We start from the raw sequence: 20,695 nt of genomic DNA on the forward strand, positions 1-20,695 counted from the left end.
ATATATTCACATACCACGCAGTCATACAACCAACTTAATTTCAATAGGACACATAAACTATGTACCTATACTCCTCCATTCCCCCACCTTTATATGGTTCTTTCAAAAATTACATATTTTACATTGAGTTCAAAACCACTGATTTGTCATTAGTTTGTGTATTTTGTATCATATAGGAAGTAAATAGTGGAGTTACAATTCAAAAATTATTGACCTCTATATGTATTCCATTGTGGTCAGAGATTGTGCTTTGATTTTCTTTTTTTTTAATTGAGGCTTGTTTTATGTCCCAGCATATGGTCTATTCTGGAGAAAGATCTATGATCACTAGAGAAAAATGAGTGTCCTGGTGATTTGGGATGTAAGGTTCTATATATGTCTGTTAAAATTCTCTATATCTCTTTCTCCTTTCTTTGTTTCTCTGTCAGTAGGGCTCCCTTTAGTATCTGAAGTAGAGCAGGTCTTTTATTGGCAAACTCTCTCAGCATTTGTTTGTCTGTGAAAAATTTAAGCTCGCCCTCAAATTTGAAGGAGAGTTTTGCTGGATAAAGTATTCTTGGTTGGAAATTTTTCTCTCTCAGAATTTTAAATACATCATGCCACTGCCTTCTCGCCTCCATGGTGGCCGCTGAGTAGTCACAACTTAGTCTTATGTTGTTTCCCTTGTATGTGGTGAATTGCTTTTCTCTTGCTGATTTCAGAACTTGCTCCTTCTCTTCAGTATTTGACAGTCTGATCAGAATATGTCTTGGAGTGGGTTTATTTGGATTTATTCTATTTGGAGTTCGCTGGGCATTTATGCTTTGTGTATTTATATTGTGTAGAAGGTTGGGGAAGTTTTCCCCAACGATTTCTTTGAATACTCTTTCTAGACCTTTACCCTTCTCTTCCCCTTCTGAGCCTCCAATGAGTCTTAAATTTGGATGTTTTATTTTATCTATTGTATCCCTGAGATCCTTTTTGATTTTTTTGATTTTTGTCTCCATTCTTTCTTTTGTTCTTTCATTTTCTGTTCTGTGGACCTCTAGGACACTGAGTTGTTGTTCAGCTTCCTCTAATCTTGTATTATGAGTATCCAGCGTCTTTTTAATTTGGCCAACAATTTCTTTTATTTCTATAAGATCTTCTATTTATTTAATCTTGCAATTTCTTCTTTATGCTCTTCTAGGGTCTTCTTTATTTCCCTTTTATCCTGTTCCATGGTCTCCTTCATGTCCTTTATATCCTGTGCCATATTTTTGTTCCTCAATTGTGATTGTTTGATTACTTGTGCCAAGTACTGTGTCTCTTCTGATATTTTGATTTGGGTGTTTGGGATCGGGTTCTCCACATTGTCTGGTTTTATCATTTGTATTAAGATTTTCTGTTGTTTTTGGCTTCTTGGCTTTTGCTTTGCTTGATAGGGTTCTTTCAAGTTGTAAAAAAGAAAAAAAAATACCAATCCAATTTTTCAGAAATACAAGTTGGTGGCGTACACTTTCTCCAACTAACTAGCAGATGGCGTCTGCGAGTCACCTATACCCCTCAAGTCAGTTCTCCCCAACTCTGTCTCTGTGGTGTGTGGGGAAATGATTTTTGTGGGGTTCAGTTGGTGAACTCAGTTTGGGTTTGTTGTTGGAGCTATCTGCCCTGAACGTTGTACGTGTGTCTGGGTGGTCAGGGAGGCAGCGCTGCTTTAATATTCAAACCTCTCAGGTGTTCCTGGAGATTCAAGGCTGTTGCAAGAGTCTAAGCCTTCATTTCAGTTTTGCCCCAGATTTTCTCTGTTGCTGACCCACAACCCACCGGCATTGACATAGCGTCCCTGGGTTTTCTGAGCGGGCCCCCCTTCTCAGCTGTGATCTTCCAGGACCTCTGCTGAGGGAAGGCTGTGCTACGTCACTAGTGCACATCGTCCCTCAGGGGAAGCCCCGGGCTGCCAGGCCGTGCAGGGGCACTCTCTGCCTGATGCAAAGATTAGCCTATAATTCTTGACTGGTGTAAGTTCTGAATGAAAGGCAGGTAATAGAGCTGGGCCCCACCCCTTTCCTCTTAGAGAAGATAGATGCCCTAATGGTCTCTCTCTGCCTGTGCCACATACCTGTCTGGGTCACAGAACTGGTAACTGAAAATGGCCGAGGCTTTCTCCACTGAATCGAAAAAGGAACAGAGCCAGTCTGAGGCGACCCTCCAGCTCTCCAAGGTCAGTCATCACCCAAAGCCTCTGTCTACTTGTTGGGGATTCATACCTCATAGTGAGCAGTTCACACTTGCTAATTAAAACCCCAGCTGGAGCTCAGCTGAGCTGTATTCGCTTGCTGGGAGAGAGCTTCTCTCTGGCACCACGAGGCTTTGTAGCTTGGGCTGTGGGGGAGGGGTCTCTTGATTTGGATCTGCAGTTCTTACTTACAGATTTTATTCTGCGATCTCAGGTATTCTTCCCAGTTCAGGTTGGTGTGTGATGAGTGGATGGTCACATCTGTCCCCCTGCGGTTATTCCAGATTATTTACTAGTTATTTCTGTTTTTTTTCAGTTGTTCCAGGGGGACTGCTTAGCTTCCACTCCTCTCTATGCTGCCATCTTAGAGCCTCCCTTTTCTTATACTCTTAATTCCAGGTGTCCAGGATGTCCTGACTCCTTGTATATGCTAGCTAATTAATTTTAACAAGCCCACCTCTGGCCAAATTAGCTAGCACACCTGAAATAATAAGCTAACAGGAACTGTCTGGCACTAATTCTGCACAATTAACTGCTCTCAAGGGTTCTGCCAGTAAGTTCAGATGAGTTAATATGTATGAGAATGGGTAATAATACTAATTGTATACTTCCTTTGCTGTTCAGTCCCAATAAACTTATATGATGGAAACAGCTCATATAAAGGTTTCTGGATCAAAGGACAATATTATACTGAGGCATACAAAATTGCCATTTTTATAGGTAGAAAATGATTAAGTTTTGTCCGTTTCATATAGTTCAATCTAATAGGATCAATAAAGCGTCCATGTACACCTGGCTCAAATATGAATCTTATCAAGCAAGGATCCTCCTAATTCACCTTTTTTATCAGAATAAAATTGATGTAGTCTGCATAAATATAGATTTCTGATATTAGGCCTCATATTAGCTAACTTAAAATTTTAAAAATATGCAAGTAAGGTAGGACTACATTTATTTTTTAAAATTTAGGATATTACAAGTAAAGATAAGTCTCCTTTGACTGTGATCCACAATCCCAACTCACCACCCCACCCCCCACCCTTATCCCCCAAGAAAACCATAGCTTTGAATTTTGGGGATATACCTTTCAGATATATTATATATAAAAATATATTGCTATATAAAATAAAAATTTTTAAATATGTATATTTTAAAAGAAGCTTAGTATTCTTATTTCCTATTGCTTTGTATTTGTCTTTTTTTTTTTGGACTTCAAATTAGTGACATTAAATGGCACATATTGATTTGTTGTGTTTTTTACTTTTTTACTTTGAAATAATTATAGATTCATAGGAAGATTTTTAAAAATGTGCAGAGAGGTACCATGCACCCTTTTACTCAATTTCTCACTGTCTTTTTTTTTGTACATATTATTCTGAAATTTCATTTTTTCAACCAATAATTTGGGGTTGGGGGAGTCTACCCCTGTTGATATGTTTATTTAGCTCTGCCTAGTTCATTTCTCTTAACTGCTGTATCAGTATTCCATTAACATGTCATATGACCTTTCATTTAGATAGGTCCTAATGGACAACACCGATTGAACCTCTACTCTGTGTGTCATGTGCCTGACATTCATTCACTCACTAAATCCTCAAAGCAGCCCTGTGAGTTACTTGCTCCTTCAACAAGCAAATATGGAGTACCTGCCTTAGTATTTGCCAGGCACTGGGGATGCAAAAATGACTAAGACAGACTTAGTCTCCTCCACCCTCTTAAATCTTATGTTCTACTGAGAGGAAACGGAAATAAACCAATGAGCAAATAAATAAATCAGATAACTGCAAATTCTAAATACTATGAAGAAAATAAATAACATGATATAATAGTAATGGGAGGGCATGAGCATGGCATGTGCTAGGGTCAGAAGCATAAAACTACATGGAGCAATGGGTAAGCTGACCAAATTTGCATATGGCTTGTAGGAAGATTCAAGGGAAGTAAGGAAAAGAGGGAGAGATGAACTGTGCATATCAGTCAAGATGTAGCCAGGAAAGCAAAATCTGCACCAAGTACTTTAGTAAAGAGAATACGGGGAATGTGTTATAAAGGCAAGCTACCTTGTAGATGCAGAGCACATTCTGGGACAGCAAGTCCCTCGGGCCAGACCATTTAAGCCAAACATAACTGCTCCCAGGATGTGCATGAGGGTTACTCTGCCCCCTCCAGAACCAGGGATCCGCACTAGGAGTACAGGCTGGCTCCATGAGGGAAAAGGGGGAGGGACCAGCCCAGCGCCATGAGATCCTACCACTTTTAAGAAGCCTTTTACTTGATTTGGCACTCATTCTGTTAACTGCAGTCCTTTAACTGTTTTCTGGAGCTTTGAGAAAGGTGTTTCTGCCAGTTCTTGCTGGTTTTTCTAAGCTTCTATGTGGAAACAGAGCCCTGAAGTGCCTCACTGCTCCATCTTGATCAGGACGGGGTCGTAGACTCTACCTTTAAAATACACCCACTTCCCACCACAGTCATCACTTCTACCCAGTTTAAGCTCTTTCATCTGTTATGGGTATTATTGCAATAGCCCCCTAACTGGCTATTCAATTCGTGATCATTTGAAAACATAAGTCAGAATTTGTGACACCTCTGCTCAAAACCTTCTAATAGCTTCCTAGTCATACAGTCCTGAACGATTTGGTCTTGATCTACTCTTCAGCGTTGTCTTCTATCACTCTTGCCATTGGTTGCTCACTCTGTTCCAGTTACCCTGGTGTCTGTGCTGTTGCTTTAACTCTCCAGGAGAGCCTTCATTTCAGAATCTTGCACTTTCTGTTTCCTCTAAGTGGGATACCTTCCTACTCCCCAGATAGCTCCTTGTCTCACTCCCTCCTTTCCTTTTTTTTTTTTTTAATGTTCTAAAAAGCTTTAATTTTTATGTACCAGGTTCATAAACGATACCTTATAAGAAAGAACAAACATGGTGAAAATTTTTAAAGAAATTATTGTGTAAGTATATGTATGAAGGTTGTAATTTTTAAAATTTAAGCATCATATGATATATAAAGCAAGAACAAGGAAAGATGAGGCTTTCTTTTAACAGTATTACTTAGTAACATATTAAATATATATTAATATATTATCAAATCTGTGAAGAACCACAGGTTAATATACTTCTGCTGGTTACTTTTTAATTTTTTCACTTTAAAGACAAGACCAAAATCAAAACCTCTGAACTTATAGTTTTCAACTTGAAAGAATCAAAGAATGGTTGTAATTTAAAATAGTTATCAATAAATCATATATTCTTATGAGTATTAATGGCTGATACTGAAACAGGATAAACTGTAAACATCATATTCTGCTCTTAACTTGAAGTTGCCAGTAAAATCAATTACAATTATTTATTCTGAAAGATGCTGCTACGAAGGCTGCACATTCAGAGATAGATAATGACTATTTAAAATTAAATTTAAGGAATACCTAGAAAATGGGTTTATATGGAACTTGCAGGCAGATTTATAATATTCATTAGCAATGAGTTTTTAAAGACTTAGAAGGCCAATGTTTTAATATAAAACTAGCTTTAAAATTGTCTTCCTTTAGTGTTTTCAATTGTCACATGGCCATGAACCAAAGAACCAAATAATTTCAAATGATCACTGATACTATTTAGGCAAAAATTCTCACATGTCAGTACTTTTAATGTTGTGTACATCAAATTATAGTAGAAAGACAACTATAAACAAGATGCAGTCCCTATTTTCATTAACAGCACAACTGTATTACAGTAAACCAAGTTTACGTTCAACCATCAAGTGTGGTTCTCCCATTACTTCACTTTGTGATGGATCATTAAGAATATCTTCAAATCCAATAGTCTCATCATTACCCCTCAAAATATCCAGTGAAAAGTTTGAACTCGGAAGAAATGGAAGCCGCTGAGCCTGCTGCACTGCCTTGAATTCCATCTGTAATTTTAGTGGAGCGAACAGACCCTGGATGTTTCTCAATGTGGAAAAATTCATTTTATCTTGGTTGAGCTGGAAATTCTTTTCTGATAATTCAAGAGGATGACTGGGCAAAAGTTCATTTTTCACACAAGGAAATCCTCTCCGAAGAAGATCTTGACTTTCAAAAGGGCCACTTGCTGAAAGTTCAGTAACTGGAATACTGTCCTTTAGCTGAGATCCAAGTCCTCTGGCATACATCTTCAGCCCGCTGTCTGCACCACCTCTCAGCCCTGTTACCGCCAGCCGGCCGGCCGCTCACCTCCCTCCCTTCCTTTTTGAAAGTCTTTGCTTAAATGTCCCTTATCATAGATGCCTTGCATGATTACCCTAGATAAAATAACACTCCCCCTTTCAGCTCGGTACTCGTATCCCCTATACTCTGTTTAATTTTTGTCTGTAACATATAGCCACCTGGTATATTATATATTTACTTGAGTGTTTATTTTCTGTCTCTTACTACTGCTAGAATTTAAACTTCATGAGGGCAGGAACTTTGTTTTATTCACTATTGTATCTCCAGTGATTAAACAGAACCTAGCTTGTAGTAGGTGCTCAGAAAATATTTGTTAAATAAATAAATTGACAGGACCTAGTCTTTGTAGATATGTGCAGAGTGGAGCCAAGGTAACAGAGAGATGTCTAGGCTAACTCCCAGATTCCTAGCTTGTTGGCTTGGGTGGATGGTGATATTAGTAACCATGTTTGATGAAGGTGTCTTGGAGACAGGTAGGTGAAGCAATGGGACATTCAGTTATTGACATATGGGTACTGAGATCCCATGGGACAAGCACAAAGGAGTACCTGATGGACATGTGGATCTGTGGGTCTGGAGCTCAGAGGAAGTGTCTGAAATGGAGAAAGACGTGTGTGAAGCATCAGCCTAGTGCTGGCTAAGTGCTGGTAAGATTGCTCAGGAAAAGCACAGGGAAGGAGCTGAGAAGGCCAGAGACAGAACTCTGGGGCACACCAGCATTTTGGGGGCAAACAGAGCTAGTGGAGCCTTCTGAAGGAGAAGAAGATGGGGGCAGAGAGGAGGGAGGAGGACAGAAGGAGACAGAAGACAGGAGAATAGAAATTCAAAAAGGAAATTACAATTCCCTGTGTCAAAGGAGAGGTCCAAGAGATGACTGACATGTGTGAGACTGGAGAGGTGATGTGTGTGTCTTATTCTAAGCCCTTTCTCCTAATTTTTTTTTTTAATTCTTTATTTTATTATGTCTTTACTCACTGGGACTGTTGATCATTTCTTTGTTCCTATGACTGACTGTTCTGTGCCTAGGCTCGTATCACTACCCACAAGTACTTATTACCAAAATACACATTTAAGTACATATATACTTAAATATATGTTTGTATTTATAAATATATTTTCAGTGTCAAAAGTAATGTGAGGTATTTTTTGTTAAAAATTTAAAAAATAGATAGAGATGTATAAAGGAAAAAGAAATTTTTCTGCCCCAATTTACTTAATCTGCACCTCCCTGTCCCTGGGCTCCTCTGCCCAATACCACTCTTTAGGAGTTAACCCTATTTAACAGTTTGGTTTATATCATTATTATGAACACACACACACACACACACACACACTCCTTTTGGTACTGTTACAAAAATGGGATCATACTATACATTTTGACATCTTCCAATGTCAGTATATACAAATCTAATTATTTTTAATGGATAGATGCTACTCTGTTGAATAGATTTATTGTCATTTATTCAAACATTTGTGTATTGGTTTGTTCAATCTTTTGATATTAAAAATGTCTCAATGAACATTCTTCTTCATGTATCTTTGTATACTTCGCAAATTTGTTTTATGGGATAGATGCATAGATATGGAATTGTTAGTTTTTCAAAGAAATGCATACTCGAAATTCTGATGAATACCACCAAATTATCATCCCCCCAAATATTACCAATCTATACTTTCAAACTATAGTGGCCTTTTTCTTACAGTGTTACCAAAACTTTCTTTCCCCCAACATTCTTAGTCTTAACTTTAATGGTTTGATAGTGCTTAAAGGGAAGGGGTCAGCAGTAATTCTGAAAAATTTAGATCTAGGTAGAAACAAAAAGAATTAAGTGTATGCTAGATGCTGGGAGTAAAGGTGTTAGTGATACAGATTTGTGGTCCTAGAACTCATGGAACTTAGAGTCTCTGAAGTGTACAATAGAATTATAATGTGAGCCACATTATAATTCTATAATTAGTACCCACATTAAAAAATGTAAAAGGAAACATTATAATTCTATAATGTAGTACCCACATTAAAAAATGTAAAAGGAAACAGGTGAAATTAATTTTAATAATATATTTTGTTTAATCCAATATATCCAAAGTATTATCACTCTGACATGTAATCAATATAAAAAAAATTAAGGAGACATTTTACATAGAAAGTCTTCAAAATCCTGTGTGAATTTTACACTTACAGCACTTCCCAATCAGAATAGCCACATTTCAAGTGAGCAATAGCCACATGAGTCTAGAAGCTATCAAATTATATAGCACACTTGCCCTCCCCCCTACGTGGGACCCGACTCCCAGGGGTGTAAATCTCCCTGGCAACGCAGAGTATGACTCCTGGGGATGAATGTGGACCCGGCATCGTGGGACTGAGAGTATCTTCTTGACCAAAAGGGGGATGCAAAATGAGACGAAATAGTTTCAGTGGCTGAGAGATTCCAAATGGAGTCGAGAGGTCACTGTGGTGGACATTCTTATGCACTATATAGGTAACACCTCTTAGGTTTTAATGTATTGGAATAGCTAGAAGTAAATATCTGAAACTACCAAACTCCAACCCAGCAGTCTGGACTCCTGAAGACAATTATATAATAATGTAGATTACAAGGGGTGACAGTGTGATTGTGAAGACCTTGTGGATCACATCCCCTTTATCTAGTGTATGGACGAGTGGAGGAATGGGAATAAAAACTAAAGGACAAATGGGGTGGGATGGGGGGATGATTTGGGTGTTCTTTTTTCACTTTTATTTTTTATTCTTGTTCTCGTTATTTCTGATGTAAGGAAAATGTTTAGAGATAGATTGTGGTGATGAACACATAACTATGTTATCATACTGTGGACAGTGGATTGTATATCATGGATGATTGTATGGTGTGTGAATGTATTTCAATAAAACTGAATTTAATAAAAAAATAAAAAATAAAAATTATATAGCACACAGCTCTGGTTCAATAGTTTGCAGTGTGGTTTGACATACTTTAAAGGGTAATGAAATCAAGTAGGGGGTCCCAACCAGCGTTAGAAAAACCTGAGATACAATGGAATTCAAAAAACTGTTTTCATCACACATAGCAAGGTTAAGAATTGTTTCAGGAAACTTTTTTCAGTGATTTTTATATACACACACACAGGCACACATACACTGAGTCTTTAACAGTTTGAAAGCCACTGGTCTGGTGGTTGTTCCTTTTTAACTTTGGGGAGAATATTTATCCCCATTAAGTATAGAAGGCTTTTTTGGTAGGATGGAGCTGGGGGTCATCCAAGCACTTATTAGAATACTAACACCTTTCCTTTTTCTCTCCCCCCCCCAGATCCCAATATTTCCTAAATCGTGTTCCATGGAAAATTAAATCCTAACCATGCTTCAGGGGAAAAAAAGGAAAAAAAAAAAAAAAGAAAGACTGCATTGCAAATATGTTTTGGAAAAAATTACCTTCTGTTTCACCCTCTAAAAGCGTCCCAAAGCATTTGAAAGGCTTTAAACCCAGTTAAAGAAAACTGATAACTTTAACCTTGATCTTCGAAAATTTAGTTTATCACAGAACCATTCATTTGTAAAATACTTATTCTTTAGACACACCTTGAGAAATTTTGCCAAGTTTTTATTTAGACTACCGGTTAGGGTTTGCAACTTAAAAATAATTGCCTGAGGGAACTTTCTGGGGTGATAGAAATGTTCTATATTTTGAATAGGGTGCTAATTACACATGTATGTTTGTTCCAAACTGTCTGTATCCTTAAGGTCCTTGCATTTTACTGTATGTAAATTATGCCTAAATATTTAAAAGTTAAATGTGGATTTCCAGAAGCCAACCTAGACATTCTGATATAACAGTGGCTTTTACACTTTTTTTAAAATTGAGATTGTTCGCATGCCATACAATCATCCAAAGATCCAAAGTATACAATCAAATGCCCACGGTAACATCATACAGCTGTGCGTCCATCACTACAATTAATTTTTTTTTCAATTTGTAGAACATTTTCATTACTCCAGAAAAGAAATAAAGACAAAAAAAGGAAACTCAAATCATCCCATACCCCTAACCCGCCCCCTTTCATTATTGATTCATAGTATTGGTATGGTACATTTGTTACTGTTGATGAAAGAATGTTGAAATACTAACTGTAGTATATAGTTTGCAATAGGTATATTTTTTCCCTATGAGCCCCTCTATTATGAACTTCTAGTTATAGTGTCATATGTTTGTTCTAGTTCATGAGAGAGATTTCTAATATTTGTACAGTTAGTCACGGACATTGTCCACCACAAGACTTACTGTTTTATACATTCCCATCTTTTAACCTCCAACTTTCCTTCCAGTGACATACACGACTCTGAGCTTACCCTTTCCACCACATTCACACACCATTCAGCACTGTTAATTATTCTTACAACATGTTACCATCACCTCCTTCCATTTCCAAATGTTTTAGTTCACCCTAGTTGAACATTTTGCTCATAATAAGCAACCGCTTCCCATTCTTTAGCCTTGTTCTATATCCTGGTAACTTATATTTCATGTCTATGAGTTTACATACCATAATTAGTTCATATCAGTGAGACCCTGCAATATTTGTCCTTATGTGTCTGTCTTATTTCACTCAATATAGTGCCCTCAAGTTTCTTCATCAACCCATTTTTTTTTTAAGACGGTTTTGTTCACACACCATACATTCTGTCCTAAGTAAACAATCAGTGGTTCCCTGTATAGTCACGTATTTGTGTATTCACCACCATTGCCACTGTCTATATAAGGACATCTCCATTTCTTCCACAAAGAAGGAGGAAGAGTCAAAGAAGGTAGAAAGACAAAAGAAAAAGAAAAGAGAGAGAGAAAGAAAAACAAAACATGACAGCTAGGAAACAACAAAAGGAAAGATAGCATTAAACTAGAGTAAAAAGTCAGACAACATCACCAATGTCAAAAGTCCCATATATTTCCCCTATATCCCCCCATATGCATTTAGCTTTGGTATATTGCCTTTGTCATATTAAAGGAAGCATAATATAATATTTCTCTTAACTATAGTCTCTAGTTTGCATTGATTGTATTTTTCCCCAATCCCACCCCATTTTTTACACCTTGCAATGTTGACATTCATTTATTCTACCTCATGTAAAAACATATTTGTACATTTTATCACAATTGTTGAGCACTCTAGGTTTCACTGAGTTATAGTCCCAGTGTTTATCTTTCCTCTTTTCTTCTGATGTCTCACATGCTCCTAACCTTCCTCTTTTAGCCATACTCAAAGCCATCTTTGTTCAGTGTACTTACATTGCTGTGCTACTGTCTCCCAAAACTGTGCTCCAAACCTCTCACTCTTGTCTTTTCCTTTCTATCTGTAGTGTTCCCTTTAGTGTTTCCTGTAGAGCAGGCATCTTGTTCACAAACTCTCTCCTTGTCTGTTTGTCAGAGAATATTTTGAGCTCTCCCTCATATTTGAAGGACAGTTTTGCCAGATATAGGATTCTTGGTTGGTGGTTTTTCTCTTTCAGTATCTTAAATATATCACACTACTTCCTTCTTGCCTCCATGGTTTCTATTGAGAAATCCACGCATAGTCTTATCAAGCTTCCTTTGTACATGATGAATCGCTTTTCTCGTGCTGCTTTCAGGATTCTCTCTTTATCTTTGACATTTGATAGTCTGATTATTAAGTGGCTTGGCATAGGCCTATTCAGATCTATTCCGTTTGGGGTATGCTGTGCTTCTTGGATCCGTAATTTTACGTCTTTCATAAGAGATGGGAATTTTTCATTGATTATATCCTCTATTATTGCTCTGAGCCCTTTCCCTTCTCTTCTCCTTCTGGGACACCCATGACATGTACATTCCTGCATTTTGTTTGTCCTTAAGTTCCCAGAGATTTTTCCATTCTTTATCTGTTGTTTTGTGTGTATGCTTTCAGATGCCTTATTCTCCAGTTCCTGAGTGTTTTCTTCTGCTTCTTGAGATCTGCTGTTTTATGTCTCCATTGTGTCTTTCATCTCTTGTGTTGTGCCTTTCATTTCCATAGATTCTGCCAGTTGTTTTTTTGAACTTTCGATTTCTACCTTATGTATGCCTGTGTTTGCATTATATGCTTCATCTGTTTTGTCATATCTTCCCTAAACTTTTGAATTGATTTAGCACTAGTTGTTTAAATTCCTGTATCTCAGTTGAAGTGTAAGTTTGTTCCTTTGACTGGGCTATAACTTTGTTTTTCTAAATGTAGGTTGTAGTTTTCTGTTGTCTGGGCATCTGGTTTCCTTGGTTACCCCAATCAGGTTTTCCCAGACCAGAACAGGCTGAGGTCTTGGAAGGAGGCGATAGTATCTGGTTTCCCTGAGGATGTCTTAGAAGATTGATACACCCTGTGAGGCCTCAAGTCACTGTGCTTTTCTGCCCAGCAGGTGGTGCCTGTCAGCCTGTAGCTCCAGACTGGTGTAAGGAGGTGTGGCCTGTGGCTGTTTTCCCCCAGGCTCTGGGGTATGGTTCTGAATGGAAGGTGGGTGGTAGAGCTTGGCACCACCTTCTTCCTCTTAGGGAAGATACACCTCCTAGGGAGAGGTCATTAGCATTTGAATAGTCTCTCTGACTCTGCTATCTCCACCCTTGTGTGGGTCAGAGCTCTGGGTACTGAAAATAGCTGAGGGTTTCTCCACTGAGCAGAAAAAGGGATAGAAAGCCCCCTTTCAGGGCCAGTCTGTGGCCCCTCTCAGTTTCACCCATCAGGCAAAGATACCACTGGGTCCTCTGGGCTTCCCCTCCCTCCCAGAGAGGTCCTCCAGTTCACCAAGGTCAGTCATCACCAAAAGCCTCTGTCTGCTTGTTGGGGATTCATAGCTTGTATTGAGCAGTCCACATTTGTTAATTAAAACCGCAGTTGGAGCTCAGCTGAGCTATATTTGCTTGCTTGGAGAGTGCTGCTCTCTAGCACCTTGAGGCTTTGCAGTTCGGGCTGTGGGGGGAGGGGCTCCTGGCTCGGGTCCACAGTTTTGCTTACAGATTTTATGCTGTGATCTCAGGCATTCCTCCCAATTCAGGTTGGTATATGATGAGTGGGCATCATGTTTGTCCCCCCACAGTTATTCCAGATTGTTTGCTAGTTGTTCCTGGTTGTTAATTAGTTGTTCCAGGGAGACTAACTAGCTTCTACTCCTCTCTATGCTGCCATCTTCTTCCTTCCTATGCTTTCTTTTCTAATGACAATCACATTAAGAAATATATTTCTCCATTGTGCCCTGAACACTCATTCATGTTTAAACTAGTGTTTCAAGAAACAATGCTTACCCTTACCATTTACCACACACTATTTGATTGTATTCTATCATATTCTATCCTATCCTATCCAGTCCTAACTTCGTTTTAAAAAATGCTAGTGAAACCCACTAAACTGACATCAAAATGTAACACCCACATTTTGGAAACACCATATAAAGTCAGTGGTATGTGTAGTGGGTGTTCTGGGAGGGAGATATAGGGGCCCTTGAAAAAGAAATGCTGAGTCTCTTCATTTTTAAGAGCCACTCAGATGATTCTGATGCAGTTCACCCAAGAAGTGCACTTTGAGAAAACTTGCCCATTGAGTTTCCTAGCAGAAGGCACAGGAGCTCTACTTTCTTCTTAAGGGCAGAAAAGATTGTGGACAGGGATAGTCAGGGCTTCAGAGAAGTAAGGGGCATTCGCCTGGCAACTCAGAGGAAAGCAGCAGCTAGGAGGATGCGTAATGATGAAGAAGAGACCTAAGGCTGGTAGGGGACCACTCTGGACTGACTCGTTAGTAGTGACATGACACTGACTTACTGCCACATTGTGGAAGGTGGGGACTCATGTTGGGCTCATATGACTTCTTGAAATTAAAGAGATATCACCCCTCCTCCTGGTCTCCCTAATGCCAAAGTGGACACGGGGACAGTCAAAAGAGAGGATAGTGGCAGTGGCAGCTACTCTGCAGTGGAGCTGAAATACAGGAGTTGCTGTGGGAGGACAGAGTGGTCTGATGGCCTGCTCTGTGGCATGACCTTAGCAGGGTACAGGAAACCCTGGGCAGTTCTTTGCTGTAGTGGCTGGAGGAGCTACTAAATCTCCAATATCAATCTGCAGGTCTCTTAAGTCCTAACTTTAGGAAAATGCTGGATTCATTTTCCATCAAGAAAATTTAAGAAAAGCTGTGTTCAGAAATTTTCTTACTTCTTTCTGTACATGGAGATGGCTAGCGAGGGCTAGTCTGGAGAGATAGCTCTCTGGACTGGGAGACAAAACAACTGGATTCTCTACAAATTTCCTGTGGATTAGCTGTGGCAATTCAGTCAAGTTGCCTTTTGGTGCCAATTTTGCATCAGACTTATTCTCAAGGAGAAAGATGGTTGATGGAGTACATCTATGATTGAGTACTAGAGAGTAATGTGTTAATTAGATGGAGTATTGCTGACCTTTTAAAAATAAATATTTTCTTTATCAGGGTTCAGAGAAGATGTGCATTGAAATTGTCTCCCTGGCCTTCTATCCAGAGGCTGAAGTGATGTCTGATGAGAACATAAAACAGGTATATGTGGAGTACAGATTCCATGACCTACCCTTGTCAGAGACTGAGACTCCAGTATCCCTGAGGAAACCAAGGGCAGGAGAAGAGATCCACTTCCACTTTAGCAAAGGTGAGGTATTTTGTGTGGTTACTGGGGAGAGGATGCTGACAAATGCTTGAACTGAGGGATTGAAACTATTCTGAACTTCTTAGTGGGGTGGATCCAACCATTTAATTTAATTTAATTTATCAAAGTCATTTATGCATGTGGATTTAAAACATTAAATAGACCTAAAAAGATTTTAATCAAAAATAAGCAAACCCCCCACCCCACTTCTCCACAAACTACCCTGTACCCCTACCCCACCAGCCACACACATAGTCCCCCAGAACCATTTTTAACTTTTTCAGCTATTTCTTTTGGTATTTACCTCCAGATTTCTGAAGGTGATTTCTTCTGCAATTTTCTGATTCACCAATTATAGACTTTATCTTTTGACTTCCTCTCTTGGAACCTAAAATTTCTCTTTCTTATGCCATACACATGTTCCTTCCATATGGTGGGATCATAATTTTTATTTAAATTGATTTTTATTGTTCACATTGTAATGAATATATAAATATTAATTCTTGCAGAGCCAATTGATATACCATGATTATATTTTCTTTCCTGTTCACCTCAATTTTTCATTAGCTTTATTTTCCTTATACCAATTGATAATTCTTTTTACACCTTCCAACTGCCTCTTCAAATTTTCAAATAATCAAACATATCATGTAATTTATCTATTTATCCACTTTTCCCTGAACCCCTCTCTCCATCATCTTCTTCCTCTCTAGCCCACTGCTGCCCTCCCTATAATTCTATTTTCCCCTAAACAGAATTTCCTGTCTCATTCATCCTGTGTCATCCTGTCTTGATTTATTTCTTTATATTAATGGACCATATTTTCCAGTAGCTTTTTAAGAAAGGGTACATTGAAAATAAATATTTTGATAGTCATGTATGAAATCTCTTTATTCTACTCTCAATATTCGATTGATATTTGGGTTGAGTATAGGAATTTAGGTTGAAAACATTTTCATTCAGAATTGCTAAGCCAATTGGTCCTGATTTTCTAGTGGAGTCTAACCTTTTTACGAAAACAAACCCTCTCCTCACCTCCACCAACCCCCCCCCCAAAGACTTTCAGATTTTTCTCTTTATGTCTAGTGTTCTCAAATTTCAGGATTATGTGCATATTTTTTTCTTTATTTTTTTTCTGGCCATTCAGTAGGCTCTTTCAACCTGGAAGCTCATGGCTTTTAGTTCTGGGAAATTCTATTGTATTTCTTTGATAATTTAGTCCCTAATAATTTTTTCTTTTTCCTTAGTAGATCTTCCAAATTGATCCTCTAATTTTCATATCATTTTTCTTCTATAATTCTACCTCTCTCTCTTCCTCCCCACCCCTACTTTTTGGGAGGTTTTAATTTTATCTTTTAGCCATTTAGTGAATATTTAGTTTTAATTATTTAAGAACTCTTTCCTGTTCTGTATTCCTTTTTAAAAAGTATACTCTGTCCTTATATCATGCAAGGTAGACATTTATTTCTCATTCATGTAAAATAAATTCAAAGGTGACAGTCCAGGGCTGATATGGAGGCTACCTGATATTTCTTTCCAGGAATATTTTGACTTTGTTGCACCTGAAGTAAACTATCTTTCCTTTCCATCATCCTAGCGTCTGCCTTCTCTCTTTCTGGCTCCTCTTTGGTCCTTGGTGGCTGCTGGGAAAATGAAGAATGGCCTCCCAGCTGAGCCTTTGAAGCAGTCTTCCCAGAGTTTTGACACACAGCAGTGACCTGAACTTAATTATATAACCTACCTAGCTAAGAAGGAGGTTAGAAAACAAAGGCTAATTTATTTGAGGCTGTACCATTCCCATATAAAAATGAGGAAGACAGGGAGAATGGATGCTGAGATATGAACCTTGAGTTGAACCTGCTGTGAAACCCAAATCTCCTGGTGGCCCCCCAAAATCAGTCTCCTAGAATTCTTGCAGCTGTGGAGTGGTGGGAGCACGTTTATTTTTGCATATGGCAGAACAGCTTTCAATATAGTTTATAAGGCTTCCTGTATATCGGGGTTGACAAACATTTTCTTAAAGAGCCAGATAGTAAATACTTTAGGTTTTGTGGTCTTCACAGTCTCTGTCACAACTACTTAGCCAAACAATATGTAAATAAATGGGTGTTGCTGTGTGTTCCAAAAAAACTTTATTTACAAAAACAGGCAGCCTGCCCCTGCACCATAGTTTGCCCTCTGCTTTATATCACTGTTTTGTATATACTGCTTATCAGAGTCTTCATGCCCAAATAGTAATATGACCCTTTGCTTTTTACTCTTGCCCTTAACACAGTGATAGACCTGGACCCACTGGAGCAAAAAGGTCGAAGGCAGTATCTGTTCTCCATGCTGAATGAGCAAGATCGTGAGCAAGGACAGTAAGCAGTTGCTTTCCACTTTGAAAGGAAGGAGATATTCAGACAGGAATGCTGTAGTATGCGTTTGGTTTTGTGCTAATGCTGAACATTTTAATAACTTCTTTCAAGTTAATTTACTCTTAAGGAATTTCCCATTTACTTCAGTCTAACTTATGTTTGTGACTACCTCATAATTATATAATCTCATAGTTTAGTTTAATTCCCCCCCATGCCAGCCCCTGATGGGCCCTTTTTTTTTTTTTTTTGGCAGTGATTTAATTGAATACTGACAGTGCCCTGTACAGAATGGACAGAATGTTTTGGCAATCTAAGATAATTTGCTTTGTTCCTCACATACACAGTACTATTTATTAGTAACCTACCAACTAACTATTATGCCTTTATAATATTAAGTTTATATTTATATTTTTAAATTGTTTTTTTTTTTTTTCCAGGAATATTTTGACTTTAAGGTGCAACAAAGTTCTGCTTTAAACTTTTAGGAAAGCAATTGTCATTACTCCTGTAAAAGCTTTAAACTTTTAGGAAAGCAATTGTCATTACTCCTGTAATGCCTCCTTTTTCAGAGTTTCTAGATGAAGTATATAGGACATATTTAAACTAAAAATAATTATTTGTTTTTTTAGCTGAAACTGAAATTTAACTGGGCATTCTGTATTTGTTTTTTTCCTAAATCTGGCAACCCTACTTTCTTTGCATGCATGTGGGGTAAGAAATGATATGGGGTTGGTGTTTTTCTCTACTTTTCTAGAAGTCCAATAAATGTGTTTAATCTGCACTTACTGTCTCTAGTTAGCCATAGAAAGGACTGGAAAAGATCCCAGCTGGAATAAAAAATGAATCTGGCTTCACTATCATTGTGAACTTAAACTGATATAAATTCCCTGGTACCTTTTGGAAATGCAAAGTGATTTGGTTGTTTCCTTTCTGTACTAGTTAACTTTAGCTTTCTCCTCTTCCCTGCCCTCCCCTCTCCTCCCTTCTCCTCTCCTCTTCCCCAGCATTCCTAGAACTCTCTCTTATTTCCTATAAGAGTAGCCTTTCTTCCTACTCAATTTTAATTTCAACAACCTCAGATTTCTATTGCATTTGCCTTTGACTTTCTTTTTATAGACGGAACAATGGCTTTCTAATCAGACAGACTTGGTTTTGAACCTGACTCCTCCCCTCACCTATTCTATGATCTTTGAGATATTACTTAATTTGAAGGTTCCTGTGAGTGTAACACAGGAGATAACATAGGTAGACCATTACTGAAAGTGCTCAGTAATGATACAGAAATGTGATAACAAATGAATAACTGCTGAGTGGATTGAAGATGTATCATTTTCAGTAATTTCTTTTCTTTAATGTAATCATGTTTGGCTATGCTTTAAAAGCTTGAATTTTTAGTCCTAGTCCTGCTCCCTTAGCACTCTCTGTTGCCACAATGTTTGTTTTTAAAAAATTTATGAAATGTCCAAAATAGGCAAATCCATAGAGACAGAAAGTAGTTAGTGGTTGGCAGGTTGGGGGGAAGGGGGAATGGGAAGTGACTGCTTAATGAGTACAGGTTTTTTTTTGGGGGGGTGGTGATGAGAATGTTATGGAATTAGGGGTGATGGTTGCCCAACATTTTGAATACACCAAAAAATACTTTACATGGTTAAAAAGGTGAATTTTATGTTATGTGAATTTTATTTCAATAAAAAAATAATAGGATTATTATAAATTATATCACTTTCTGGAACTTAATACCATTCTTTGTTAAATCAAAATAATAATACTTTTATTGACTTGTCACTGTTTGCAAGGCACTGGGCTATGTTATAGCATCATGCTTCAAGACTTACAGCTTCAAGAAATACAGTTCTTAAACTTGTTTTGAAATTCCTTGTTTCCATTACTCTGCTCAGGCTTGGGATCCAACTTTTATTTAAAAATGTAAAACCTCTCTTTCTATAATCCTGGTTTTTGTGCTACACCTCCACTGCCCATATCATATCTTCCATCAAAATTGTAAACAATCTCACTATACTCTCCAGGTTTGAGAACCTGATCAACATTATCTTAAGTCTTAGTTCCCTCTTCTCAAGGCCTGTTGTTACTGTAAAGCATATTGATTCCTCACTTTGTGCTGTTGTAGTCTTGTAAAATGGAGGCAAAGGAAAGGGATTCAGGGGAGACATTGTATAGTTTTATGATTACTTTAACCCTTACTTTACTTTTAAAGTCTAAGGGTATCAGCTGTGCTGAGTTAAATGGTTTTGTTTTCTTTAGTTTAAAGTTTACAGTGGTAAGTGATCCTATGGATGAAGAAAAGATAGAATGTCAAGACATAGGATATGCATATCTTGGACTTTCGCAGGTCCTGGAATCAGGAAGAGACATTCTAGAGCAAGAGCTAGACAGTGAGTAATAAACTTTTGCTCAAAAATTATTGTGCTTCTTTGATCCACTTATTTCTAAGGAAACCATCCTCATAATGGGATACTTTTCCTGTTATGCCTTTAGTACATAATTGCCACCATTAAGTTGATGAGACACAAACTGGATTGAAATGCTGTCTTTATAGCTATATTTATTTCTAGAACAAACATGAAAGTAGTCAGTTGTATATTTTAGCCCATATACCTAATGACAGTTAGGATGTATTATGAATCTTCAATTTTGAGATAAGGGAAAATTTTAAAGACAAGTTCTTTTCATTTCAATCAACTTTAAGGTCAGAATTTCTGACCTCTCTGAAGCTTTGTAAAAGCAGCTATATACCTCTCCTCTGTTAATGCTTTGTCATGCGCCCAGTATCTTAAGCTAGAAGACATTCCAACTCCTCTTCACTTACATCCATTGATCACGTCTTATCCATTCCACTTGAGAAATGTCTTGTCTCCATCCCCACAGTTGTTTTCTAAACTGCTCTCCCTGACATTGGTTTTTTCCACCCCATTCCATCTACTATAATAAATCTTTCTACATGGTAAATTTGATCACCATATTCTTCTTAAATAGTTTTACAGAGTTAAATCCTTTTACAGCATGTTTTTAGAATATTTGCATTTGAATGCCTTTAGCTGGGCCTGTTCTGTTCACATACCTTACCAGCTAGGCCCCAGTAGGCACCTAATTACCCATAAGACCAAGTTTTTTCAAACTTCTAGTCATAATCCACTAGTGAATGAGGAAATCAAATTAGTACATCACAACCAGTTGAAAAAAAGTTAACAATATAAATAGGAAATAATTGGAGTACATTGTCCCTAGAATTAACTTTTTTACTGATTATAATAAAAACACTTTGAGGGTCACACCTCA

The 20,695-nt window shown here is 37.8% G+C and overlaps 2 protein-coding genes across 2 annotated transcripts in view; one reads left to right on the forward strand and one right to left on the reverse strand.

Moving 5' to 3' along the window:
* Nucleotides 1-20,695, forward strand: part of RPGRIP1 (RPGR interacting protein 1) — a 78,573-nt gene that overhangs the window by 55,787 nt on the left and 2,091 nt on the right. The window contains exons 21-23 of the mRNA XM_037834494.1: nt 14,852-15,044; nt 17,317-17,401; nt 19,661-19,791. Coding sequence (XP_037690422.1) covers nt 14,852-15,044; nt 17,317-17,401; nt 19,661-19,791 — 409 coding nt within the window. The remainder of the gene's footprint in view (nt 1-14,851; nt 15,045-17,316; nt 17,402-19,660; nt 19,792-20,695) is intronic.
* Nucleotides 5,905-6,345, reverse strand: LOC119532258 (proteasome maturation protein-like). Its single transcript, XM_037834496.1, has one exon. It carries the CDS (start codon nt 6,343-6,345, stop codon nt 5,920-5,922), a length of 426 nt encoding a protein of 141 aa, XP_037690424.1. The 3' UTR covers nt 5,905-5,919.

Source organism: Choloepus didactylus, chromosome 4, assembly GCF_015220235.1.
Source record: "Choloepus didactylus isolate mChoDid1 chromosome 4, mChoDid1.pri, whole genome shotgun sequence".
Taxonomy (NCBI): domain Eukaryota; kingdom Metazoa; phylum Chordata; class Mammalia; order Pilosa; family Megalonychidae; genus Choloepus; species Choloepus didactylus.